Source organism: Aethalodelphis obliquidens, unplaced genomic scaffold (genome assembly GCF_003676395.1).
Source record: "Aethalodelphis obliquidens isolate GAN/ISIS:26980383/991018 unplaced genomic scaffold, ASM367639v1 scaffold20, whole genome shotgun sequence".
Lineage (NCBI taxonomy): Eukaryota > Metazoa > Chordata > Mammalia > Artiodactyla > Delphinidae > Aethalodelphis > Aethalodelphis obliquidens.
Window position 1 is genome coordinate 1680340 of NW_020837964.1, and position 27739 is coordinate 1708078.

The following is a 27739-nucleotide window of genomic DNA, read 5'->3' on the forward strand; positions in this document are numbered from 1 at the left end:
CGTGGCATCCAAGAAGCCGGGTTGAAGTTTAACCATCAGGGCTTTGGATGAGTTTTTACAGAAGAGGTGTGTCCACCCCACTCCTCGGCCGTCTAGATTGAAGTGAGGGCAGTCAGTGAGGACAACCTCCCTCCGGTTATCGGGTCCCCGGGGAACAGAATCAAGATGCTCAGGCTCCTGGGGTCAGGCAGGGGTCATCCGAAAGCCTCGGGTCTCTCCGTCCTGGTCAAGCAGATGTGCGGGACCCTCCGCAATCACCCGCTGACGCTGGAGCGATGGTGCTCTCAGGGCGCCTGTGCACAGACAAAGAGGAATGATGCTTGTAAGTAGAGCTTCCAGATGCAACTTGCTGTTTGTCTCATTTTATGGTGTATTTCAAAATGGGAGACGGTCCGGAGCCGGACAGCTTGGCTTCAGATTTCCACGTTGTCTTTCCCATGGGAGACGTGGGCCAGTCCTTAAGCTCAGATTCCCAGGGCCATCAGGAAGGCGAGATGCTCAGAGCAAGGCAGGTAGCAAGGGCCCCCCCAAGACGAGCTGTTATTACAGCCCCCACGGAACAAGCCATGCTGCCAGTCATTAGGGCTCCAAACACCAGCAGAGAACATCTCAGCAAACATGGTAAATAGGTCGGCAGCCAGCTCGGTCCAGAGACTGCCCTGTGTCAGCCTTGTCCCGGTGGCGGTGTCCTTGGTGCTCTGTGCCCTTGGACTCATCCCTCCCTCTCTCTGGGCCTCAGATTCTTCCTCTGTCAGATACAGGGGCTGCATGGACAACTAAGTTCACCTCTGACGTCAGTATTCCACACTTTCCAGGTTTCGGTGGTTGGAAGAGCCTGGGCTTCGGAGTCAGTCTCCGGGGGTGTGTGCACTGGTGACTTTTGTCAGAGGTGAGAGCTGGTGGGTTGCTTCACCTCCCCAAGCCTCAGTCTCCTCGTCTGTAAAATGGGGTGATGAAATGCCACCCAGGGCCACCTGAAGATGAAACGACGTGAGCACAAAGCCTGGCACACACCGGGCTCTCGGCAAACACTCTTAGCTCTTCCCAATTAATCCGTTGGTCCACACCTGAGGCTGATGCCAAAATCCCCGTCTTTCCGCTGTTCTAAGCCTCTCGTTTCATGCTCCCACCAGCGCTGTGTGATAAGTACCATCGTAATCCGCCTTTTACAGGTGATGAAACTGAGGCTCAGAGAGGTTAAGAAACTTGCCGAGGGGCACAGAGCCACAGAGTGGTGGGGCCAGGACTCCGGTCCACGTGGCCTGATGCTCTTCATGGTCACGGAGTATAAAGGAGGGGACAGGTGCTGAGAGACAGTTGTGAAGACGTCCACAGTGAAGTGAAGAAAACCGAGGTGAAGACCCACTTCGTACTGAGCAGTACTTTTGCTTTTTCGGAAAACTCTGTGTATGTTTCTGTGAGCTTGGAGGAAAGCGCCAGAGGCTGTGCTCTAAACCAGCCAGAGGCAGCTGCCTCTGGGAATCGGGGTGCGCGGGTCTTTCTACATGAGTGCAGACCCTTCTCTATGGTTTGAAACTTGCAAGGAGTCTGGGTGGGGCCTGAGGTTCTGCATTTCTAGCAAGCCCCCGGGGGGCTGCTGGTCCGCGGACCCCACCTTGCGTGCTGGGTAACTGAAAGAGCGGGGGTTGGGAGTGACAAGACCTCTATTCCAGACCCTTCCACGCAGGGTCTGCTGTGGGTCCTGGGACTCTGGTTTCCTGCTCTCTGAGACCTGTAGCAGCCCCCCAGTCCACAGTCCTCCACCGCCTGCCTCCCCGGGGCTGGGCTGGACCCCCAGGCATGACTCCCTGTGACCACGCTGTGACAATGACCACAGATGAGAACCAACTCGGCGCAGCGCAAGAGCGGGAAGGAATCGGTTCCTGGGCGTGGTCCGCGGAGGAGGTGGCGCGAGGGCCCCGCCCACCGGGGGCGGCGTTAAGAGGCCGAGGGTCTGGTGGCCCCAGGCTCCACGTTGGGCCAGGTTCCCCCGTGCTGGCTCCTCTGGGACCGCGTTTGCAGGTTTCTGTCGCCCCCTCTGAGGCTGCAACGGCGCCCACGCACCATCAGGGGCTCCTCTTCCCTCTCTCTGCCCCCAGTGCATGCCTTCTGGAAGGGCCCGGCCTCGGTGCCAAGGGGGGCTCGGCAGTCCCCCATCAACATCCGCTGGAAGGACAGCGTCTACGACCCCCGGCTGAAGCCCCTCAGGGTCTCCTACGACTCGGCGGCCTGCCTCTACGTCTGGAACACCGGCTACCTCTTCCAGGTGGAATTCGACGACTCCACCGAGGGGTCAGGTGAGCCTGAGCTGGGGTCGGGGCCCTTTGCTCCTGTCACTCCGGAGAGTGGGTCACGGGGTCGGCAGAGAAGCGGACGAGGCACGGAGAACGGCCGAGGCTGGCGGTGGGGACGGGCAGAGTGATGTTCACCTTAAAGCCGGTGATGCCGACCAGCTACGTCACACGTCACTGGGGACAAAACTCTGAACGGTGAGGGCCTCCCTGGGGGGTTACATTCCAGGGGCTGGAAGGCAGAAACAGTGAGCTAATAAAACGTACACTGCACTCAGAGGGGAAAAGCAGAGTGGGGTGGAGGAGAGAGTCTCCGAGGTGAGGAGTTCTGGAAGGAACGGAGGAAGGATGGTGGCCGGGCGTCCGGAGCCTGGGAACCTCGCTGGTCCTCGCTCAGAGTGAGACGGGGCAGTGACCTGGCTGATGTCCAGCTGCTACAGGAGGAAGAGGGGAGGGGAAAGTGGGGAGTAGGGACGAGCCTGAGCCTGGCTGGGGGTGTTGCCAGTGGCGGAGGGCTGCAGGGCCGGTGGGCAGGGAGGCGGGTCCCGGCGTCCTGCCGAGGGCTGTACTCGCACCATCTCGTTAAAGCCTCACTGGCGGGAACCCTCACCCGTGCCGGGTGGATACTCTACAGGTTTGGGAAGTTTCCTTCCACTTCTCTTTTACTTGTGGGGACTGGCTGCCGGATTCCATCTGGTGTTTTTTCAATTTTTTCTGTTCTGCCTCTGAGAGTCGGGAATTTGCAACGGGCGGGGGGTGCCTACGTGACCAGCCCCCACTGAGAACCTTGGGCACCGAGTCTCCTATGGGCAACCCTGGTGGGCTGCACTCCACACGTGTTGTCACAGCTCGTTGCTGGGTTTCAGGGTGTGGCTTATGACACCACCAGAGAGGACTCTGGAAACCTGGTCTCCTCCAGACACTCCCTCTCCCTCTGCCGTTGTTGCTCTTGCATCCTTTCGCCGTGGTGAGTCTTAGCCGTGCATATGACTCTACGCTGAGTCCTGGGAGTTTCAGGGAACCACAGAACCTGGGGACGCCAGACACAGCCCCCAAACCCAGGTCCTCTCCAGGAAAGCCCTCGATCCACTTCCTCCCATATGCCCAGTCGTCTTGTTCACTAACCCGTGGCCCCAGTGAGGATGTAAACTCCACGAGGGCAGGATCACTCCTCCTGGACACCGCAGGTGCTCGGTAAACTGGTGGATGAATAATGAATGTAAAGTTAAAGGTAGAAACGAGTCAGGCAGAGGGACTGGACGGCAGCTGAGGCCCAGCCTGAGCCGCCCCAACTCTGATGGACCAATGGCTGCAGCATGGCATGGAGAGCCCTTTTTCCCTGTGACAGGCCCTGTGAGGTGCTTCACGCACACCGTGGCTCAGAGTTTCCAGGGGTCTCTTTCCTCATCTCACAGGTAAGAAGGAGCCCATGTTTCCTGAGCACAGCCTACGTGCCTGGAATGACTCTCACAGTATCCCTCAGGGTTGCTTCTCATGTAGGGCTTGCCAAAGGCAAGTGGACAGGAACCCCAACTCTGGTTGACGCAAACCAAAGCATCTTCTTGGAAGGATAAGATTACCTCAAAGAAGAGAAGGGAAAGTTGGATGTTAACCAGATCTTTTTTTTTTTTTTTAAGATTTATTATTTATTTATTTATTTTTGGCTGCGTGGGGTCTAAGCTGTGGCACGTGGGATCGTTTGGCACGCAGGCTTCTCTCTAGTTGTGGCGTGCGGGTTTTTCTCTCTGTAGTTGTGGCGCGCAGGCTCCAGGGCATTTGGGCTCTGTGGTTTGCAGCATGTGGGCTGTAGCTGAGGCCTGTGAGGTCAGTAGTTGTGGCGCGTGGGCTTAGTTGCCCCTCAACATGTGGGATCTTAGTTCCCTGACCAGGGATCAAACCCACGTCCCCTGCATTGTAAGGTGGACTCTTTACCACTGGGCCACCAGGGAAGCCCCTAACCACGTCTTTAAAAGCACAGGGACCAGGCCAGCTCAGGGATCTGGGGAGCAAAGGTTTATGCATTTATGTACTTAGCATGCCAACTTTTTTTCTGCCTTTGTTGATCTGTTCCAAGCCCAAATTCCCAAGGAGCAACTAAAATTGTCCTTTCAGGTTTAATACGGTTTATATTAATTTTTTTTAAATTTTACACAGCAACTTATAAGATTGAATAAAGAATAATAGTTCCTGGACTTTTAATTGGTTGGCTAATAGTTGTGTGAATATACTAGTCATTTTGAGAAAAACAGATTTGGATGTAGATGCGTTCCTATCGAATCTATACTCTTCCTATATAATTTTTATGTGTAGTCAAGGGTCTTACGGACATTGTTACCGAATGCAAGTTCATGTGCCCGACAGACAATGAGGCCAGACAGTACCGAAATGTCGCAGTGTGGAGCAGAGAAAGGTTTATTGCAGGGCCAGGCAAGGAGACAGGTGGCTCGTGCCCCTCAAAAAACCCCAAACTCCCTGAAGAGTTTCAGCACAGCTTGTTTAAAGGCCAGGAAAGGGAGGGGCGTCCCAGGGGATGTGATGAGCTGGTGCGCCATTTTCTGATGGGTTGATGGCTCTGGGAGGTCCCGGGGCTATGTGCTCAGGATCATCAATTAGTTCATTTCTTCCTCATTTAGTGGTGGTTTTTAGCATGTGAAAAACTCAGGAAATATGCATGAGATACTATTATCTGGGTACTTCAGAGAGGAGGTATAGCAGAGGATCTAGGGGAGAGGTCTGTCCCAGGAAGGCCCCATAGGGTCCTTCTCAGTTACGATATCTCTGTAACAAGTTCATTTTCCTTTAAAACAAAAAATGTGAAAAACTTCGAAGGTTACTTTGGACTTTTGTATGTGTAGGGTTAAGATACGTTTGACAAACTAATTCAGAGTCCCAGGGGAAGAGGATTGGTGGCTGAGCTTGGAGTCACCCTGCCCCTCGTCGGCGGAACACCCAGCACCCTGACCAAGATCCCCACCAAGATCACACACCCAGGGACGTGTTGGTCCAGGGGAAATCGTGGCGCTGTTTCTAGAAGGGGGAAGGTATGCTGGACAGACAGACATGCAAACACTCCCTTTCAAAAGAACCCCGGTTGGATGAACAACAGCCCGGCACAGACAGATGCCGCTATGGAGGGTATGAGCATCCTCATTCTTCTCTTTTTTTTTAAAGATTTATTTTATTATTTAATTTATTTTTGGCCGCGTCGGGTCTTAGTTGTGGCACGCGGGATCTTTCGTTGCGGCGCGTGGGCTTCTCTCTAGTGGTGACGTGTGGGTCTTCTCTTCTCTAGTTGGGGTGCGTGGGCTCCAGGGCACGTGGGCTCTGTAGCTTGCGGCACACAGGCTCTCTAGTTGAGGCGCTCGGGCTCAGTAGCTGAGGCGAGTGGGCTTGGTTGCCCCGAGGCATGTGGGATCTTAGTTCCCTGACCAGGGATTGAACCCGCGTCCCCTGCATTGGAAGGCAGATGCTTTACCACTGGACCATCAGGGAAGTCCCCATCCTCATTCTATGTAAGGAGGAACGGAGGTTGCAGGTGGGGCGGGGAGAGTGACGGTGGAGGGGAGGCGGGGGGCGTCCGGTTCAGGCCCAACTCCTGCTGATTCTAAAGCCCACGTCGCATTGCTGCGTCAACCGTGCACTGACATGTCCAGGCACAGCCGGGTCAGAATCCTCCCTCCTGCGGCTCTGCCTCCTTCTGGGGGGATTTGTTGCAGGCGGGGGCTTCCCAAATGGGGCGACAAGGGCGGGCTGCGGCACGGGCCCGCTTCCCAGTAGGGCGGCGCTAAGGGCGGCGCCTCTGTCCCCACCATCGCCGTGTTGGCCCCAGGCTGATGGCCGTCGCCCAGCTCCGGTCGCTCGTGTGGGGTGAGGCCATCACAGTGACAGGCTGAGCCCGCCTGGAGCAGGAGAGGACCGAGAGGGGAGGACCCCAGGGGTACGGTCCCCAGGAGAGAGGCACGCTCCCCGTGCTCTCCTGGGAGCTCCCACCTGGCGGTTGAACCTGAGCTGACCCCGGCATCCCCCAATCCCGGTCGTTTTCAGATTCAAGGCCTTTGCGCCCTGTTGCAGCCAGGCCTCTGTGCCGACCAGGTCCTGACCCCCGCGTTTTCGCTCCTCCAGCACGTTCTCAGTCGGGTTCCAAGGGCCCCTCCCCGCCCTGCCACAGACCCAGCGAATTCTCTGGGTGTCTCTCCCTGGCCGTATAAATTATTTGGATAATCCCCCTGGGGCTCACGTCCACACAGGCCAATCTGGTTTTACTTTACTTGTCATTTTCCCCAAAGCCCAGTTTCCTCTTTCTTTCTCTCCTGCTCAGTTTCACATGCCCCACCCACCCACGCCCATCTCCAGCCTCTAGCCGCCTCTGTTCAGATTCTCTGTCTTCTTTGTTCACCTCCAATGGAAATTGGAAGGTGCCGGGAGCAAAGGAAATGGAAAATGCAGCTGAAAGACGGGAAGAACTAAGAATAAGTTTTGCAGTAAGAAAATGAGAATCGTGAGACACTCCCATAATTTTTATTTTTAAATTCATTGACAGAAACGGAAAGCCTTGGCGGCAGGAAGGGAAGTGGGTGGAGAAGGTGCGCGGTGCAGAAGTAACTTTGCACAGTATGTGAGCACTTTGGTCAGGCCACACCAACAGGTGAGCGCAGGAAGGCTGAGCAAACCAGATCGGGGAACTGAGGACGTTAGGGTTCCAGCGGGTGAGGGATAGGAGAGCTCAGAGATGAAGGCCGGTCGGCAGCAACGACGTGAACAACAGAGGCGAAGGCAGCGGCTCTTTCCGAGGAATGTGAGACTGAAGGGCAGGGAAGGAAGGGCTGGCAGAGGGTAGGAAGCAAGAAGGGACATAGCGCCGGCTCCAGACAGACCCCGTGGTCACACCCCGCAAACCCGTCACAGACGGGGCCCCCTTGTCCCAGCACCCGAGCGGTCCTTTTCCCAAGGAGTGACAGTGCCGTTTCCACCCGATGGGCAGTGTAGGTGCAGAAAGTGGGGTGGAAGGTCAAGGACCAAAGGCCCCAGATAGATCCTGCTGTTCCTTGAGGAGACGCCTGTGTTCTCTGAGCCAGGTCCTAGGTTACCACGAGCAGTGATGTCGTTACTGCTGCCAGGTGCTTTTGAGCGCCCGTTACACGACAAATCAATGTGCAAATCAGGGTACTTTTTTTTTGCGGTACGCGGGCCTCTCACTGTTGCGGCCCCTCCCGTTGCGGAGCACAGGCTCCGGACGCGCAGGCGCAGCGGCCATGGCTCACGGGCCCAGCCGCTCCGCGGCATGTGGGATCTTCCCGGACCGGGGCACGAACCCGCGTCCCCTGCGTCGGCAGGCGGACTCTCAACCACTGCGCCACCAGGGAAGCCCCAGGGTACACTTTTTTTTTTTTTTTTCAGGGTACACTTTTGAAGGCATTTCATTCTCACAGTAACTCCAAGAGATGGGTTAATATGCCCATACATGGGAAGAGGACATCCGTTTCCAACATTCAGATCAGGGCTTTTTCCAAATCCCACTCCCTCCCCGCCATCCACAGAAAAGAAAAGAAGCTGGGAGTCCAGGTCTTGCTGGCACTGTAGTGCCTGAGTCCCAGGAGCTCAGATGTTGCTCCCCCCGCCCACTTAGCCGCATGGACTGCGGGAGCCGCCTTCCCTGCTAGACCCTCCTCCTCTGGGGGCGGCTCATCTTCCTCCTGAAGGGCTCAGGGGGCGGGGAGGACGGTATGGTGGTCAGGGCCCAGCTCTGCAGCAGAAAGAGCTTATCAGCCTGGTAGTATAAGCTCGTTCCCTAACCTCTCTGACCCTCAGTCTCCTCTGTCCACTGAGGTCGGACACCCACCCACCTTCTTCTAATAAGAGGCCCGAGGGAAGCACTTACCTCTGAGCCAGGAGAAGTGAGCGTTTCAGTGATAGCTTAGCTTCACCTGCTGGGGCCCCTCCCAAATAAGACAGAACAAGACACAGCTGTGCCCCTCTCAGGCCTCCCACTGGAGGGAACCCAGCGCCGGCCAGGCCCGGCCCGGCTTCCTCTGACTACGGAGGACTCTGTGGTTGGTGACCCCATCCATCGGCCGAAGGAGGAAAAATGGAAACTCCAAGCCTGGAGCTGTGAGCAGCCTTCCCGAAGGGTCACTCACTCTCAAGGACCCAGTGGGCACAGAGGTCACGGGGGGGCCAACACCAAAGTGGATTTTAAGCCGTTTGTAAAGGGGGGGCCAATAATGGCCTTTCAGCCTCTAAATGACAACTAATAAGGACGCCCAGCGCCACCGGGACAGGGTCCTGAGCGTGAGCTTCACGGAGTCGGCAGCGGGTGTACACAGCAGGGCCCGGTGAGCGGCCTTCGCTCCTGGAGTGAACGCGTAACTGCAGGTCAGTATGATTTTAAAGTTCACAGACTTCACGTCCATCCGTTGGGGAATCTTCACCCAAGAAAACTGACTCCAGCACGAAAGCCAAAAGGGAGACGCCGGAAGAGTTTGGGGGTCCCTGCTGGAAAGGCGGGCTGGAGGTGGGGCCGGGAGGTGGTCGTGAACGTGGCAGCAGAACTGCTTTCCATCTCCCAGGACCCTGCATCATCCCACGCAGGGCCCAGGGCCCGGGGGACCCTTCCCCCACGGGTCAGGCGGGGGGCCTGCAGTGGGCGTGAGCTGGTGCCTCCCAGACAATGCAAGGGGGTGGCAGAGGGGGATGCATTCCGGGAGGGAGTCCTGTGCCGTCAGGAAGGTGACTGGGGCCGCTCCGTCCACGCTTGTTTCCTGGGACAGTTTTCACTGCAAATTCGTTCATTGGCATTCTGATTCTTAAAACCGTATAGTTTTCATCTTCATTCCTGGTATATCCGCCGTTTCTTCCCTCAGGTTCTGGGCGTGGGTATCTTGGAGGGCAGAGGTGTGATTTGGAGGTTGGGTGGAGTGTGCTTCCCCTCACCCAATCTGTGGAAATGATAATCCCACCCAGGAAAACACGCCTCCCCCGACGGCCCCTGAATCCATGTCAATCCCTCCCCGACCCCACACCCCAGCCAGGCCAAAGTCACCAGTGCATCGCACCTTCCCTCCCCCGGCCTGGCTTCAACTGCTGCTCCCTTATGGACACAGGGTCCTCGTGACCAGCCCGGCAGCTTCCCTCTCGTCCTCCCTCTCTGCATCTCCCTAAACCACCAGCTCTTCTGCCCCGGAAAGGGGGCTGCCAGTCTTGCGGGGCAAGCCTGAGGCCCGTCTGGTGCCAACACACCCCTACCACTCCTGGGGGCTCATCAGCGTCGTGGGCAGCTGTCTGAAGAAACACCCCACTTACCGGCATCGGTGGGGAGGTGGAAGGTGGACGCTCGTAGGACCGTGTGACATCCCTACCCGCCGTCGCACCCAGTGTGGTGACCCCGTTCTCCCTCCGTCCATTGCCAGGAGTGCCCCTCACCACTGCTTCCGCAAAACCACCCAGGAATTAGCCATTCCTGCTCCATGCAAGGAGCTAGGATTGTAGATCTGCAATACAGCCGCGCAGTAAGCACCCTGCTGTGCCTGGTGGCGCGTTAGGTCCCAGGACCTCCCCAGACGCAGTCTCTGCTCTCAAGGAGATCTCAAGTTAGGAAATGCAGGAAAAGGTGCGTTGAAGGATAGACTACGTCAGGGACGGGGATGCAAGTGTCGCCTCCAGACCCCACCTCTCTAGGCAGACATCCATTTCTAAAGACTGGAACATTCAAAGTCTGCTGGCTCCCCTACGTGGCCACTGCCGGCACCTGCCCCTGTGCCCTCCGACCCGTCTCCCTGCTGACCTTGCGCTCCCGCCACTGGGGGCCTTCGCAGGTCCATCACAGTGGCCTGCTCTGTCCCTCCAGGCCTCTCTGCCTGTTGTCCCTTCCCGCCTACAGCCGGCCCTCCTCTGCCCTCTTACGGCTCAGCTGAACCCCTACTTCCTCGGGGAGGCCCTCTCTGATGCCCCGCACCCCTCAGATCCCCCTAGAGCACCCCGTCCTTGCCCACATGTCCACGACTCACCGCCTGCCTGCCCCTGGGAAGTCCATGCTCCGGGAGGGGCAGGGCTGCCCCGTGTCACCCTCTCCACGCCCAACATTTAGCCGCGGCTGTGGCACATCGTAGGAACTCAGTGAATATTTGTTGAATGAATGCATGGTTTTTCCTCTTTACGCTTTGTGGCTGGCCGAGCCCCTTCTAAAGGACACTCTCTTAAGATACATTTATCCCTCAAAGTCTTTACGCGCAGGTCCTGTCTTGGGAGTAATGGTGGCTATTTCCGGTGACTGCAGACCTCTGCTGGGATGATGAGATGGTGATCATGATGTAATAATAACCAGAATACGGTCGTAATAACAGAAGGTCCTACCACTGGTTGAGCTCCTCCTGGGTGCCAGGGGCCGTGCTAGGGGGCGTTTGGTAAGCACTCGCCACATTCTCATGGGCCTGGGGGCATCATTATCGTTTTACAGACTTCAGGCCTGAGGTCCAGAGAGATAGGACCACCGTGTGGGACACGCCGCCTGAAACCAGGATCTGTGCTCACGTGTGCCTGGCTTCAAACCCAGAGCCGATGTGTGGTGGTCCCAGAGGTTAGCTCCCCAAAAGCAATCTGACCTCCTTCATTTCTGGATTTTGGGGTACTGCGGGTGGGGTCGTGCCCCTCAGGCACCACCAGTGCACTGGCCGCCAGCTGTGGCTCCCGCTTTCCTGGAGAGAATGACAAAGACCTCCCTAATCCAGAGAACGCACGGAGAGCCTTTGCGCTTGTGCGTAGAGTGTCGGAGGGAACGTTGGTTAAATCCTGGAGGGGCACCAAGAACAGGCTGCTCCTCGGCACCATCGAGTCATTTGCAGTTTGGATTAATTAGAACATGTCAACCTGCTCTTGGACTTATTTTAAGCCCTAAGACAACCATGCCTGCCAACAGCCTGCTTATCCTGGTCAAAGCACCAAACTACAAGTTGACGGCTGTTATCAGCGGCTGTTGTGAGGACAGAGACAGTAGGATCTGGGCTTGCAGTCAGCCTCCAACATCTCTGTCCTCGGAGATGCAATTCCCCAGTTACACGTCGTGACACACCTGCTCCCAGAGACTGCCAGGGGGATGCGTGGCCTCTGGTCTGTGAACAGCCCTGCGGACGGCAGAGTCTGGGGGCTGGTGAGCTAAAGGCCCCCTTGTCACTAATTGGGCTCACCTGTTTTCTTTCTCTTTCTTTGTTTTAAAAATTAATTAATTAATTAATATATATATATTTTTGGCTGCGTTGGGTCTTTGTTGCTGCGCGCGGGCTTTCTCTAGTTGCCGCGAGCGGGGGCTACTCTTCGTTGTGGTGCGCGGGCTTCTCATTGCAGTGGCTTCTGTTGTTGGGGAGCACGGGCTCTAGGCGTGCAGGCTTCAGTAGTTGTGGCGCACGGGCTCAGTAGTTGTGGCTCGCGGGCTCTAGAGCACAGGCTCAGTAGTTGTGGTGCATGGGCTTAGTTGCTCCGCAGCACGTGGGATCTTCCTGGACCAGGGCTCGAACCCGGGTCCCCTGCATTGGCAGGTGAATTCTTAACCACTGCGCCACCAGGGAAGGGAATGACTCTGACGCTGGTCATTATGAAAGGTCACAGATTATTTTATCCGGGGCAGCCGCCTTAAGCTGGACTCCTAACTTTCCTGGCGGGAAAAGGCGAGCGTTTGGCTTGAACCCTGCCACGAAAGTCGAGGGGCTGGACCCAAGCAGGCCTGGGGTGGAGTTGCTGGGGGACCTGGGGCAGGTGATGGACCCCTCTGAGTCTCAGTTTCCTCATCTCAAAATTGGGCCAGTAGTAGCTGCTTGCAGGGTCACTGTGAGGGGCGGTCCCTGGGGAAGGTAGGGTGCTTTGCACGATGCCTAGCGTGTAGCGGGCACTGGGTGAACGCTGGCTTGTCAGTTAGTACACTCAGAGCTCATGCTGACGGTCCACAAGGCGCTGGCGATCACGGGCACCGACAGATGTGGGTGCACAGTGCCGGGGACGCAGGAGTTGCTGACCCGTGAGAGCAGATGAGACCCTGTACTCATCCCGTCGCACAGACGTGCCATGGCTGCCGGCTTTCGTCCTTTGGGTGCTTCCAGAATACCGGGCATTCTGCTGAGAACTTTGCATTGAATCCTGGCAACGTCCCATGGAGTAGGTGCTAGGACCCTCCCCATTTTACAGGCGGGGAAACTGAGGCTGGGAACAGTTTAGTAACCGGACCGAGATCGCCGCGTTCGGAGGCGATGGCGCCAGCACCGACCCAGAGCGCACCCCCGACCACCTGCAGAAACGGGGCACCGTTCTCCGGTTTTTCAGCAGAGACGCTGGCACTCGGCTAGTGGCTGTCTTTGCCCATCCATCTCATTTTAGAGACGTCGTTCCAGAGAGTCTTCTGTCCCTGACTTGAAAGATGCTCGAGATGTGCAAGTCTGATGCCCGAGCTTGTACCCAAGCAGCTCCTGTACAGTTGACGCTGTTTCTCTCCTGAAATGCCTTTGAAGGAGGGAGGCTGAGGGCATCACAGTGCCCGGTTCCGGGTGCACCACCGACCGGCCGCAGGGCGCCACTGCAGCCCAGCCTGTGGCACCAGGGCTCCTCTGGCCACGCCTCCCCTCCCTCTTCACTTCCCCCCTGAGATGCTCGAGCTGTGCTTTCCTCCTTATCTGCATCTGCAGGTCACAGAGCTGGCGAGGGGCAGCAGCCTGCGGGTTTTGCTGTGAGTTTGCTTGGTCCCAGCTCAAGCAAAGCCCCCGCCCGCTTACGTACGACCAGGTGTCAGCCTGCAGCCGGAAGGAGAGGCCCCACCGAGAGGAACCTTCCTCCCTGCAGGCCCGATTCCAAAGCTGACCTCCGTCCACATTCTCTTCCTTCAACGGGCAGCTGTCTTTGGGAAGAAGACAGGAGGGAGTCCCCCTGCGAGAGGCTGCTTCTCGGAGAATTCTGGGGGCAGCTGGATGCGGGGAGAGCGTGGGGCCCTGGTCCCTGGGCTCCAGGCCTGCCCTGAGGGTGACCCTGGGAAAGTCTTCACCTGCCGGAGGCGGGGGCGATGCTCGTGCCCGGCCCCCTCCCCTCCCCTGCTCTGTTGGTGGCCACAGTTGGGAGTGGTTTTTCTACGAGGTTATTTTTGGCGGGGTCTGCCCGACACCCAGCTGGTGGTGGGGTTTTGCCTCGTGCAGTTGGTGTCGCTCTTTCTGGAGACGTTGTGTGGTGTCTACACATCAGAGTCCTCAGATGCTTGAGCTGGGAGGGACCACCAGGACCACCTAGCTAGGAATCCTTGCTTTGTTATTACATGAAGGAGAGCCCAGTCCCCGAAAAGTTACGTGGCGTGTGGTCACCACCATCATTGTCATCACCGTCTGACTGCACTTTATGAGGCCATCCTGCCAGCACTGCTCATTTCACAGGTGGGACAGCTGAGGCTCTGATAGGCTGATCCACTTGCTCGAGGTCACACAGCAAACGCACTAGTCAGTGCATTCTGGCGGTTCCAGGTGTCTGCTGGCCAGGGCTCCCACCTCCCCGTCCAGCATGATACACAGTGCCAGACAGGAGTGGCACAAAGATGGCACTGCTGGTGTTTCAAGCTTCTGTAATTTCCTCAGATGATGTTTTGTACTCCAGGCACGGGTTTGGGCGTCAGACCTGGCTTCGAATCCTGGCTCCCGTGCCCGGGATCACTGACAACCTCTTTAGCCTCTCTTAGTAAATTCAAAAACAACACAAAACTACAGAGGTCAGTAGGCTCATGTATCCTCACCCCTCAAAGGAAAACAATCACCCCCTTGTATTCTCATTCACAGAAAATCCAGTAAAGTCTTGTGATTTGAACCCAACAGGGAGGTTTTCTATCCACCTCAGCTTCTTGCCTGCAGAATGGCTCCTCCACACCCGTGGACTCAGACTTCGTGATTTACTCAGATTTTTTAGACTTGCGGGGGGATGAGATACTTCTCTGTGTGTTTTTCAAGTGAGATATAATTTGTGGGTGTTCAGGAGAATAAAGCCATAGAGCCTCATGACGAGATGCCCGTAACGACATTCTAGACCAACGCTTTCAAGTGAAGACAGACAGCGGGAAGCTTCATGACTTGATCGAGGGCAGAATAATGGGCTGAATCTGTTTTTCCAGTTTACAGTTCACTGCTTTCTGCTACCAGTACCTTCAATGGCAAAAACAAAGCAGAAGCACCCCTACCAGTCGTATTTGACCCTTTCAGCAGCGTCCGTCACGTCACTAAGTGTCGTCCCTGCTTTTGCCGCATGGAGGAGCTGATGCAAGCAACGCCCACCCCTCCCCCCACCCCGGGAACTCACGCCGTCGCTGTGCCAGTGTCCTCCAGCCCTGTCCGAGGATCCCAATGTCACACTACGCTCACCTCGAATACAAGCGGATGTCCAACCGTTACCATTATGTTTGTAGCACTTGGTGGTGGAAATCTGTTAGCAAAGTGCAGCTGAAGACCGGAAGACCGGCTAAACCCTGTGCGTCAGGGCCCCCCAGGAGCTCATTCAAATGCAGGCTCCCACCCATGGCCCTGGACCTCTTGGGACAGCGCCCATGATCCCACAGTTCAGAGCAGGTGCTCAGGGATGATGAGCCTGTGTGCGTCACGCTAACAGCTCTTGGGGATGCCTCACCAGGAATTCAGGGTGACTTAGAAAGTGGTCATACAGTGAGGCTAGACCGAGCAGGGGCTGCCTGGAGATCAGCCCTGGTGGGAAATGTTACACCTTATTATTATTTTTTAATATTTATATATTTTTAAAATTTGGTTGCACCAGGTCTTTTCTGCAGCAGGTGGGCTCCTTAGTTGCAGCATGCAGCCTCCTTAGTTGTGGCATGTGAACTCTTCGTTGCGGCATGCATGTGGGATCTAGTTCCCTGACCAGGGATTGAACCCGGGCCCCCTGCATTGGGAGCGCGGAGTCTTAACCGCTGCGCCACCAGGGAAGTCCCCAAAATGTAGTACCTTATATCTCAGAATCTGTTTATTTAAACGTCTTGCTCATTACCTATTAGCTTATGAAATTATTTGGTGATAGAATTTTATCTGCTCTTCTTTCATTCGAAAGACATCTCTTTTTTCTTTTCTTTCTTTCTTTCTTTTTTTTTTTTAATTAAAGGAAGGTCTGGAAATCTTATAGGACCCGCACGGCACGCATCTCCGAAATGGTTTTTCTTTGCCTTCTCGCCGCCTGCAATTGGCTGAGGCCCCTACTGCCACCAGGTGGCGGCACTGGCATCTGCATCACTCAGGTGTTTCCTGTGCGCTGCCGGGGGCCCGCCGGGACCGGGTGATGGGGTCAGGTGACAGGGCAGACAAGGCCCCACGTTTCAGTTTGCGGTTTCAGCGGAACATCAGTCTCTTGAGAGCAAAATGGAGTAAGCCCAATGGAGTCAGTGTCACAGTCGAGCAGCTAGACTAACACACTGTTTCCACTGCTTCACCTTCCAGGGATCAGCGGCGGCCCCTTGGAGAACCACTACAGACTAAAACAGTTCCACTTCCACTGGGGAGCAGTGAACGAGTGGGGCTCAGAGCACACGGTGGACGATCACGTGTACCCGGCAGAGGTTCGTAGCAGCTGATGTGTGGGGACTTCCCGTATGCCAGGTTCGATGTCAGGTGATCAAGCATCCTGGTTGCTCAGCATGGATTTCCTGGGACACGGGACCCTTAGTGCTCAAACCAGAACCACTGGCCACCCCACGCATTCAACCTTACAACTCTCCTAAGGGGAGGGTACTGTTAGCGCTTTCAGCGAACAGGAGAAGAGACAGGCTCTGAGTGGAATTGTAACTTGCCGAAGTCAGGCAGCTGGGATTTAGGAGCAGCGTCTGTGCTCTTAGCTCTCGCTCAGCCACGCGCTTGCTGCTGGTCGATGAGAGGCGAGAAGCTTCCTGTCCTTCGAGGCATTCAAGATCTTATACTGAGAACAGAAAATCTTTACAGTAGAAATTATCTTAAGACAAAGTGATATTTGCAACATTTCCAAGTGGGAGTCAGTAAAGAAAAGGAGTAGAGATGAAGGTCAGGAATTGGATTTGGGTGGTTATGGAGTGGGAAGTAGTGCCTTACTGGTGTCCCCCAATATTTTATTACGAAATGTTTCCAACTTACCAAAAAAATGAAAGAACTGTATAGTGAGAACCCGTGAGGTTACCACCCAGATCCTGTGATTGACGTGTGCCAAATTCACTCTGGCACCTCTGTCCACCCACCAGCCACCTGGATTTTAGAGGTATTTCAAGTTCTGGACTGTTCTTGTCACTACTGTTACGGAAGTAATACCATGGTTAAAATAGACCGACAGTCCAGTCAAACCAGAAGGGGAAAATCACTGCGATCGCACGGCCAGAGGTGGCCTCTGGGGACAGTTGGTAATTAGGGAGTTCCATTGATTGTAAGAATTACACACATTTTGACAAATATGACCAAAATGAAGGAACAGAAGCTTGCAACACACTTGCTTCCAGTGAACCTCATTCCTCTTAGTAACTGTGCACCTGTACCTCGGTTTCTGGTGAGCAGCTCTTGCAATAGAGGAGCCTGCTGCCCCCCAATAGAGGGGGCAGAGCTTGGAACCCACCAGGGGCTGTCCGTGAGCCAGGTGGGCGGGGGCTGCCCGACTGTCCCGGCCGTGCCTCCGGCCCATGTTGGAGCGGGCCTTTTCCTGTGGGGTTTGGGAGGCCAGGCCAGCCCCACAGGTGGGGGTCCATGAAAGAGGAAGGCTGTGGGCGGGACCTCAGGCCCAGCTGTCCCTACTTCTGGAAGACCACACGTGACAGTGGGTGGGGGGTTGAGGTGAGCTACGGGAGGGCAGGGGGAGGCCACGCCACACTCACGGTCCCTGGTGTGCGTGGCCAGGAGCACTGAGACTTGCTGACAGGTGCCACCTGGAGCCACGTGGACCCCACCCCCCTGGCAGGGCCGCCCGGGCCCTGGAGTCCCGCAGCCACGCGGGGGAGGGTCTTGCTGACCACGAGAGGCTGGAGGACTTTCTGGGCCGAGTCCTTGTGGACTCACGACCTGGGTCACCGTTCAGAAAGGCCTCCACCACCACGCGTGCTGGAGCAGCACCTGCGGACAGACACCCAGGCCCCTTCCTGGTTCTGAGCCAAACGCAGCATCGGCCCACGTGCCCTCACAGAGAACCCAGGGGTCCTGGTGCTGCCTCTTACTCACCAGGGCCCAGGAAAGCCCGTTCCGCCAGCCTGTTTCCCCGCTGATTTAAATCCTTGTCATCTGGTCCGTAGCGATGCTGATTTGGGACTTAGGAAAACCAGCGGAGGGTGTGTGAAGAAAGGACATAGGTGAAGTTCAGAGGAGGGTGACAGATGGAGAAAAATGCCATTTGGGGGGCGTACGTAGGTTCAAAATGATCCGTTGTCTATCTGAAACCCAGATTTAACTGAGAGTCCCATATCTGACCTGGCAGCCCTCATTCAGGGCTATCCGAGCAGCAGCAAACAATCCCACCACCCACTTCTGTTTGACAAACTTAAAGCGAGCCTCCCTCCTCTCCCCTAGAAATGCCGAGGCCCTGCTTTCTGGGGTTCGCGCGAGCTTTGGCTGGGGGAACCGGCCTGCAGCCGCGGATTCATTAAAAGCATAACTCGGGCACGTGTCAGCCACACGGAGGGAGGAGCGGCGAGTTAAGCTCTCTCGGCTCCGTGGTGATGGAGGGAATTCTCTTCTTCTGGGTTCCAGCTGCATCTAGTTCACTGGAACGCTGTGAAATACCAAAACTACACAGAAGCCGTGATGGGAGAGGACGGCTTGGCGGTGGTAGGCGTGTTTTTAAAGGTAAGCCTGCTGGGGCGCAGCTCTCCTCGTCAGATCTGCTCTCTAAACAAGGTCAGCTTAGAGTGACGTGTGCTTGTCACCCTGTCCCCTGCCCTGTCACGTGACGGCTCGGCGTGCCGCGCTGTGCAGCTGGGGGCCCGCCATGAGGCGCTGCAGAAGCTGGTGGCAGTCTTGCCGGACATAAAACACAAGGTAAGCTACGTATTTTGAAATCAACATAATTGGAAAAGCGACATTGCTTAGAGTGATGACTACTTCACCAAAAAAATAGCCAAAAAAAGGAACCAGTTGGGTGGAAAGAGCGTTGCAGAGAGGGTCTGAGTCCAGTTCTGGAACTGGGACTCCCTGGAGCTGATTCCAGGTGTGTCTCGAGTTGGCTCACCGACTTCGAGGTGTTCCTGCAATTCTCGGGCCCTCCCTCCTCAGCGTAATGGGGTTTCCCAACATTCGGCCATTCAGGCAGCATCCTGGAGGTTTTTGCCTGTCTACCCACCTGGGGTACTATTAGTTACTTAGTACTTTTTATGAAAGTGATCCACTTTTTAAAAATCTTTAGCCTTGTCCCAGGCAAGAGCATCCGTTTGCAATAATGTTTGTTTTAAAACCAATTGAAATGTGGACTTCCCTGGTAGCACAGGGGTTAAGAATCCACCTGCCAATGCAGGGGACACGGGTTCGAGCCCCGGTCTGGGAAGATGCCACGGGGCAACTAAGCCCGTGCGCCACAACTACTGAGCCTGTGCTCTAGAGCCCGCGAGCCACAGCTACTGATCCCACGTGCTGTAACTACTGAAGCCCACGTGCCTACAGCCCGTGCTCCACAAGAGAAGCCACCGCAATGAGAAGGCCGTGCACCGTGACGAAGCGTAGCCCCTGCTCGCCGCAACTAGAGAGAGCCCGCGCGCAGCAACGAAGAACCAACGCAGCCAAAAATAAATAAATATTTTAAAAATAATAAAAAATATAAAACCAATTGAAATAAATTCTCAACTATCGACATTTAAGAATGTCCACCTGCAAGCCACCTGGTATCCTTAGGGTCAGCCCCATCCTGGGAGAACAGGGAGATGGGGCAAGGGGTCCTGCAGACGCACCCATCCTGCCCAGCTCCCCTGCACACCTGGCTGCACTTAGCATAACTCCGAAAGACAGCAAGGCCAGCAAGGTAGCTTTTCTCCAGTATCAGCTGAGAGAGGGCTTTGATGGCGAAATGGAAATTCCTGAAAACTGCAGTTTATTTGTTCAGCACCAAACAAAAGAATTCCGAGGGCAGGAGTCACCCGTGGTCCTTGGACGTGGGGACGGGTGGGTCTCCGACCTGTCTTAACAATGGCGAGAGCGGCTCCAGATGGGAGATGGGGGCCAGCCCTTCCTCGGCAGCCTCACAGGGGCTGTTTGATCTGTGTGGCACCCGCCCCTTGATGTTGACCTCCTGGGACCAGACCAGATCACCGCCCCCGTTGCCCCGTCTGCCAGCTCAGGAACTCAGCAAGGTCTAGGTGCTGGGAGCATTCATCTCCCTGGTCCACAGCCAGAGTAAACCTGGACATTTCCCTGGTGGCAGCCACCCCCTCAGGGCATGGTCTCCACCGCTTGGTGGGAAAGAAAGAGCTGCTATGAGGTGCTATGTGCTAAGGGGTCTCTTTGCTTCCCCGAAGGCTCTGGGCAAACTTGCAGGAGGAACGGTGTTGGCAGGGGATGGAGGAAGCTGCTGGGCCCAGTTCTGGTCCTGATGCTGCTCCCTGGGCCTCAGTTTCCCCACCAGAAGAATAAGAGTTAGAATCTGAAGAGAGTAAGGTCCCGCCTCAGCGGGCAGGGGTCTGTGTCCCGTGGGCCGGGAGGGTGAGCGGCTCAAGTCATTTGTCACAGTCTGTGCTCCTTCCTGGGTTCCCCCGATGTCTGGGTTGATTTTTAAAATGTTCAGCCTTTGGAGGCACCTCTGTGGTGTCCAGCTCTGTGGGATGGGACAGACATCCCGTAGCATCTGGGTTTGCCACCATCTAATCACGTGGCTTTCGGAAGCGCTTATCTTTCTTTCTTTATCATGAAACAGACGTAAAGGCTGGTTCTGAAAATCCAAGGTGAGAGCCTCAGAGGACGTCTGGCACGTCAGTGCCTATGGGGCTGGCGTCGGGGGGCAGGAGGGGCATTTACCTGTCGCCGCACACCCGCAGGTACTTTCTGCATCTTGTCCCATGTGCGTATGTGACCTGTGTCCTTCAAGAGTTGAGTAGACCACACGGTGGAATATTAATCAGCCATAAAAAGGAATGGAGCTCTGACACCTGCTACAACAGAGACGGCTTTTGAAGGCATCATTCTGAGTGAAAGAAGCCAGACGCAGATGATTCCATTTCTAAGAAACTTCCAGAATGTGCAGATGGGTGGGGCCTGTGGCAGGGTGAGGGCAGGTGGGTGGGTTAGGGGGAATGACGGCTAAAGAGTGTTTACTGGGGCTCTCTTCTTCTGGAGTTCTGTTCTGAGGTCACGAACATGTTCTAGAAGCGGCAGTGCTGAGGGTTCGCGTGGCCGTCTGTGAATATACGAACAGCCACAGAATCTGCACTTCAGGTGGGCGGGCGCCACACTTTGGGAAGCGTGTTTCAGTCATGCCGTTTTAAGCCGTCAACTAGACACTGGTGACAGGTGGAGCCCGGCACGAGGTGCTTGGCGACCATCTGGCAGAGAGTCAAGGTACCCGCTTCCAGCTGCCAGAAACTTAAACACCACCTCCCCGTGGCTGAGCGGTGAGTCAGCGACCGGGGACAAGCCGTCAGCGGCTCCTTGCTTTTGCCTTTGAGGGCCGGGGGGAGGGGCACCCAGCAGCAGGGAGCCTCCTTCCTCGGGGACCCGAGAACAGGTGCCTCGTGCTGACTGCCTCCCAGCTTGCCCCGCACGCGGCTGGGCCCCTGGTTCAGGCTCCGCTCCGGCTGGGCACTGGTTGGTGTCCTGCTTCTCCCAGGGCTGCCCCCTCAGCCTTTCAGCTCGCTAACTTCACGGGGGGGCGGGTGGAGGCCCCGTCCTGGGCCCGTCCACCCGAGGGACCTCTCTGAGCCTTTCCCCTCTGAGCAGAAGCTGTCCAGGAGCTTTGCTTCCACCGAGGCAGAGACCAGCCAAGAGGCCCTGCTTTCTGTCCACAGCATCCAGAGAGCAGCCCCCCAGCCCCTGCCTCTGTCGGTGGGTTTCTACGGGGGTCCCCAGCCCTGGGCAGAAGCAGGGTGTCCCCACCTCCCCCCTCCCATCTCTCTCGTTTTATTAAAAAATAAATTTATTTATTTATTATTTATTTTTTGGCTGTGTTGGGTCTTTGTTGCTGTGCCTGGGTTTTCTCTAGTTGTGGCGAGAGGGGGCTACTCTTCATTCATGTGCGCGGGCTTTGCATTGCGGTGGCTTCTCTTGTTGTGAGGCACGGGCTCTAGGTGTGCGGGCTTCCGTAGTTGTGGTACATGGGCTCAGTAGTTGTGGCTCACGGGCTCTAGAGAGCAGGCTCAGTAGTTGTGGCGCACGGGCCTAGTTGCTCCGCGGCATGTGGGATCTTCCCGGACCAGGGCTCGAACCCGTGTCTCCTGCATTGGCAGGTGGATTCTCAACCAGTGCGCCACCAGGGAACCCCCCCGCATCTCTTTTAATCACTTCCGCGTCTCGTGCTCATTCCAGCCCTGCGGCCTCTCTGCTGATCCCCCAGCCCATCAAGCCAGACCCTGCCTCGGGGCCTTTGCACTGGCCGTTGCTGCGGAGAAATCTCCTCCCCTTCACCTCCTCCGTGTCTTTGTTCAGACGTCACCTTCCCAGGGAGGCCTTCAGGGCCACCCCTCCTAAAACACCAGCCTGTACTCGCCACATCTCTTACTTCACTGCCCTACCTTATTTTTCCCCATCACATTTACCACTGTGTAAACTACTAGATGTTCTACTTATTTGTTCCGGGTGCCGTCTGCTCTCCTCCAGTAAAGTGAGTTCCACGAAAGTGGGTAGTTTGTCTGTCCTGTAGCCCCAGCACCTCAGATAGAGTCAGGTTTACTGTGGGTGCTTGAGAATAGCTCTGAGTGAGTGAGTGATGGTGGGACCCCATCAGGGTCATGAGGAGCTGAGAGGCAGGTTTCTCCCTATGCTCCTCTAGAGCATGGAAATGAAGCAAACCTGGGTTCTGAACATGGGGCTCCCAAGCAGGACACGTGCTGACGGAGCAGCCTGGAGAGCTGGGCTGACCCAGTCCATCAGTCCCACCCCTCGCTGATGAGAAGGAAAATTCTGGCACGAGTCAGGGAATTCGGCCAGTGCAGGGCGTCCCCCTGCGCGTTTGTAATTGCCATGGCTCTCACGCTGGGGAGGTCTGCCAAAGAGAGGATCAGCTGTCTTAAAAGTGTAATGTTTTCTGGTGCAGCCGCTATAGAAAACAGTGTGGTGGTCCCTCAAAAAATTAAACATAGAATTACCGTGGGATCCAGCATTTCGACTTCTGGGTGTATCCCCCAAATCATTAAAAGCAGGGTCTCGAAGAGATGTTTGCACACCCATGTTCATAGCAGCTTATTCACAACAGCCAAGAGGTGGAAGCCACCCAAGTGTCCATCGGTGGCTGATGGATAAACTAAATGCGGTCCGTCCACACAGTGGAATATTACTCAGTCTTAAAAAGGGGGGAGATTCTGACCTAGGCTACAACATGGATGGACCTTGAAGATATTGTGCTGAGTGAGATACGCCAGTCACAAAAGGACAGATCCTGTATTATTCCATTTATACGAGGTCCCTAGAGGAGTTAGATCCATACAGACAGAAAGTAGAAGGGCGGGTGCTGGGGGCCGGGGGGAGGAGATGTGGAGCTGGTATTTAATGGGGACAGAGCCTCAGTTTGGGAAGATGAGAAAATTCTGGAGACGGATGTGGTGATGTTTGCACAACAATGTGAAGGTACTTAACACCACTGAACTGTATATTTTAAAATGGTTAAAATGGTAAATTGTATGCTGTGTATGTTATTTGATGTCAGCTTTTAAAAGTGTGATATTTTCACAGCCAAGGTATACAAAAATGAGTAGCCTTAAAAGAAAAACTACAAGCCTGCGGTGGGCCTCCCTGCTCAGCGTGGAAGGGCCACATTCTCTTGTTACGGTTTCCAAACGTGACAACCGCGACCACAGCCTTTATCTCGGAGACATGCTCCCCTCCAGGCCACATCGCTGAGATAAAGCCAAGCGTGGCGCCCCCTCCCCGGCCTCCTCCACCCACCTGAGAGCCTGCGGTCTCCTCCCCCAGGATGCGCGGGCGGCCCTGGGCCCCTTCCAGCCCTCCTGCCTGCTGCCCGCCTGCCGGGACTACTGGACGTATCCGGGCTCCCTGACCACGCCTCCGCTCTCTGAGTCGGTCACCTGGATCATCCACAAGAAGCCCACTGAGGTGGCTCAGGACCAGGTGAGTGGCGCCTGTATCCAGCGCACAGAACTGCACGGGAATTCCTCCGGTTTGGTGGCTTTGCTAAGATAGCGTGAACAAGCATCCTGGAGTTTCGTGCTTTGGTACCTTATAGATGTTCCTGCACAAGAAGAATCTTCCAGTTGAAACAGGAGCTCTTGGGGAGTGAACAGAAGTTCCCCATATCACAGGTCTTCTGACCTTGAGATATTGGTGGTGAGAGGGAGACAGAGACAGAGACAAACAGGGAGACAGAGACAGAGAGACAGAGAAAATCAGAGAGACAGAGATAGAAAGAGACAGACAGAGACACAGAGAGACAGGGAGGGAAGGTGGGGTGAAGGGAGGGAACTGAGGCGGGACAGTTATATTCAGCACCTTCTAATCTTAGTGGTCAGCCTCAGACATGGAGAGTCTCCCCGATGAAAAATGCTTGGACAAGGCCAGTACTTGCTCTTTGGTCTTCGTTGGGGTAAGGCGACTTTAAAGAACAGAAGTGACATAATTGGGACACGGGTCCTTGCCCATATTGGGACCTCCGTGGGTGTTTTAGATGAATAACTTAACTAAGAAAGGGATGTCATAGATAAATGCTGGAGAGCCGTGAAAGAAGTGGGGTCACTGAGGGAGAAGAGAAGCTTTTAGAGTCTGTTCTGCTTCTTTGGCTGATAGAGCAGTAGGAAATCAAGACCGCAGAGGGTTTTCTCTCATGCTGTGCTAAGAAGTTATGGAACTATAAGTGCCCAGAGAAAATTCCAGAAGGATTGTATTAGTCAGCTATTGCTACAAAATGCTGTGTAACAAACCACCCCAAAACTCAATGACTAATAATAAGCATTTATTTTCCTGCTCAAGGGTCTCTGGGAGCTGGGAGAATCTGTTTTAGGCCATCGTTAGGGGTTGGGTTGGGTCCAGTGTCTCTCATGCTTCTTGGACCAGTGGCCACCCAGGGCTGGATTTCATGGCATGTGACAGAAATGCAAAAGACAAGCCAAACCGCACATGCACATTTACAGCGTCTGCTTGCATCACGCCCGCTCACATCCTGTTGGTCAAAGCAAGTTATGATGGCCAGGCCAACGCCAGTGGGGCAGGGAGGAGGTGAGTGTCTATTTGCTGAGCAATGCCCTAAGCTGTCACACAGATGTGCACCTAAAAGTTAATCCTGGTTGTCCTATGGTCACAGATCTGCAGTGGTTCTTATTTTCTTTCTCATCCTTATTTAAGTATTCTATTTTTTCTAAAATAAGTAGATATTACTTATATACTTTTTAAAAAGTTAAAGTATCTTTTTCTCTGGAAATCTCCAGAATCTAGAGGAAGTCTGTCTAGGGCACAGTTTAGGGATGACAGATAAGCAGCAAGCATGCTCCACTGTCCCATCCTCTGCCCAGGACAGACATTTCTAATCGATCACAGCAGCATTCATCACCTCGCCTTCAGCTCTGTGTTTTCTGAGGGCTCTTGATGAGTCCTTGGAAGTCCTTCCAGCCTTTCAGTTCTGTGAAACAGCCTCTAATTTTATTTTATTTTTTAAAATGAATTTCTCTGTTTTATTTATTTATTTTTGGCTGCATTGGGTCCTTGTTGCTGCGCGCGGGCTTTCTCTAGTTGCGGTGAGTGGGGCTACTCTTCGTTGCGGTGCACGGGCTTCTCATTACAGTGGCTTCTCTTGTTGCGGGGCATGGGCTCTAGGCGTGTGGGCCTCAGTAGTTGTGGCACGCAGGCTCAGTAGTTGTGGCGCACGGGCCTAGCTGCTCCGCGGCATGTGGGATCCTCCCAGACCAGGGCTCAAACCTGTGTCCCCTGCATTGGCAGGCAGATTTCCAACCACTGTGCCACCAGGGAAGTCCGCAGCCTCTAATTTTAAAGTCATGGGATGGGGCTTCCCTGGTGGCACAGTGGTTAAGAATCCGCCTGCCAATGCAGGGGACACGGGTTAGAGCCCTGGTCTGGGATGATCCCACATGCCATGGAGCAGCTAGGCCCGTGCACCACAGCTCCTGAGCCTGCACTCTAGAGCCTGCGAGCCACAACTACTGAAGCCCATGCGCCTAGAGCCTGTGCTCCACAACAAGAGAAACCACCACAATGAGAAGCCCACGCACCTCAACTAGAGAAAGCCTGCATGAAGCAACGAAGACCCAATGCAGCCAAAAATAAATAAATAAAATAAATAAATTTTAAAAATAAAATAAAGTCATGGGATGATGCTATTTGTTTTGAAAGGCTGAAGGTGGAATGTGGGTGCACGTCACCCACCCTTCCCCCAAACCAGAACTGTTACAGACGTGGTTGAAAATGTCCCTTGCTGGGACTTCCCTGGTGGCACAGTGGTTAAGAATCCGCCTGCCAATGCAGGGGACACGGGTTCCAGCCCTGGTCTGGGAAGATCCCACATGCCCCGGAGCAACTACCGAGCCTGCTCTCTACAGCCCGCGAGCCACAACTACTGAGCCCGTTTGCCACAACTTCTGAAGCCCACGCACCTAGAGCTCATGCTCCACCACAAGAGAAGCCACTGCCATGAGAAGCCCGCGCACTGCAAGGAAGAGTAGCCCCCACTTACCACAACTAGAGAAAGCCCGTGTACAACAACGAAGACCCAATGCAGCCAAAAACAAAAATTAATTAATTTTTTAAAAGGCTTTAAAAAAACACATTAATTTAATAAAAAAAAAAGAAAAGAAAATGGCTCTTGTCACCAAGACCCCTCTGTCACTCAACAAATGCATAATAAACACTTATTAGATGTCAGATGTTGTAGCAGGAGAAGGTGGGCAAGCAGGAGGGATGGAGGGGTGACAGAGCAGTGACCATAGTCTCTGTGCACTGCTACCCAGCAGGAAAATAGAAACGTAAGTCAATAGTTATAAGGCAGAGTGGTGGGTGAGTATTACACCAAAATCCAGAGCAGAGCCCCCAACCCTCCCAGGGGGCTGGAGAGGTAGTGTGTGCACCCCCTGGACGGCAGGGACAGGCCTGCCAAGCAGGCTTTTCTGAGAGGCAACAAGTGGTGAAAACAGGTGCACACGCGTGGGCACACCATGCTTGAGTGCCTGGAAGAGCATGGTCCACACCCTACACAACGCCAGGAGGCTCTCCCTCAGCCATGCAGACCTGACTTGCTCAATAGGTGGTCACTATGCAGGTATAATCCCAGTTCTGGGTTTAATTAAGCATGAAAGCTATTCTCACAGAGCACATAGTATATTCCGAGAACAGATGTGATGATACATAAAAAATGGTCTCTTAGTTCCTGGAGTGCAAAGTGAATCAAATGTTACATTAGCATTTATAGTATATAAACTAGTTATCTATTGCCGTGTAACAAATAGCTCCAAAATTTAGTGGCTTAGTAAAACAATAATCATTTATTATCTCGCAGGGTTGCTGTGGGTCAGAATTCAGGTGGTTCTGGCTGAGGATCTATCTCTTGTGGAGTTGCAGTCAGATGTCAGCTGCAGTTATTTGAAAGCTGGGGCTGGAGGATTCATTCCCAACCTGGCTGGCAAGTTGTACTGGCTGTTGGCTGGGAGCCTCAGTTGCTCTCCACGTGGGCCTCTCCAGAGGGCTGCTTGTGAGTCATTGCAGCACGGCGGCTGCCTTCCCCAGAGCAGGTGGTCCAGGAGGCCAAGGTGGAAGCTGCCATGCCTTTTCTGACCCAGATTGGGGTCACCTCCACCATGTTGCATTGGTCATACAGGGCCATCCCTGATTCAGGGATGCAAGGGGACCACACACGACACAAGGGACATGGGAGCTGGTTCACGCCCCAGCTGCAGCCAGATTACTCTGCTTGCTCTCCGTTCCAGCTGGCCGCGTTTCGCTCACTCATGTTTACTGCACTTGGTGAAGAAGAGAAGACGATGGTGAACAACTACCGCCCACTGCAGCCCCTGATGAAGCGGGAGGTCCGTTCATCCTTCCAGCCACTGACGACGGTGCAGGATCCTAAATTCACTACATCCAAGCTAACGGGTAGACCTGACTTTAACAGGAGAAAGTATTGTTTCCCAGGCTTCGTGTACTGATCATATGTAACCTCTGAAATTAAAAATGGAGAAAGAGGTCGCAGTTTTAGTCAGTGTACTTTGCAGTTGCAAGGAAAAGAATCACTTCAAAGAAGCTTAAGCAGGAATCTTTCTGTGGTCCAGTGGGTAAGACTCCACGCTCCCAATACAGGTGGCCTGGGTTCGATCCCTGGTCGGGGAACTAGATCCCACATGCATG

At 54.7% G+C, this 27739-nt stretch overlaps 1 protein-coding gene across 1 annotated transcript; it reads left to right on the forward strand.

The window, feature by feature from the left end:
* Positions 1 to 161: 161 nt before the first annotated feature.
* On the forward strand, positions 162 to 27739 carry CA5A (carbonic anhydrase 5A). Its single transcript, XM_027119018.1, has 7 exons — positions 162 to 322; positions 2100 to 2297; positions 15740 to 15858; positions 17996 to 18091; positions 18221 to 18283; positions 23351 to 23506; positions 27322 to 27739. The coding sequence occupies exons 1-7, from the start codon at positions 166 to 168 to the stop codon at positions 27538 to 27540; spliced, it is 1008 nt and encodes a 335-aa protein (XP_026974819.1). The 5' UTR covers positions 162 to 165; the 3' UTR covers positions 27541 to 27739.

What these genes read in the sequence shown, in the direction of transcription:
- CA5A (XM_027119018.1), top strand. Translation starts at nt 166, where the DNA reads ATGCTCAGGCTCCTGGGGTCAGGCAGGGGTCATCCGAAAGCCTCGGGT. An exon ending in TGGTAGGCGTGTTTTTAAAG is followed by an intron (nt 18,092 to 18,220) that starts GTAAGCCTGCTG and finishes CGCGCTGTGCAG; the next exon opens with CTGGGGGCCCGCCATGAGGC. An exon ending in TGCCGGACATAAAACACAAG is followed by an intron (nt 18,284 to 23,350) that starts GTAAGCTACGTA and finishes CTCCTCCCCCAG; the next exon opens with GATGCGCGGGCGGCCCTGGG.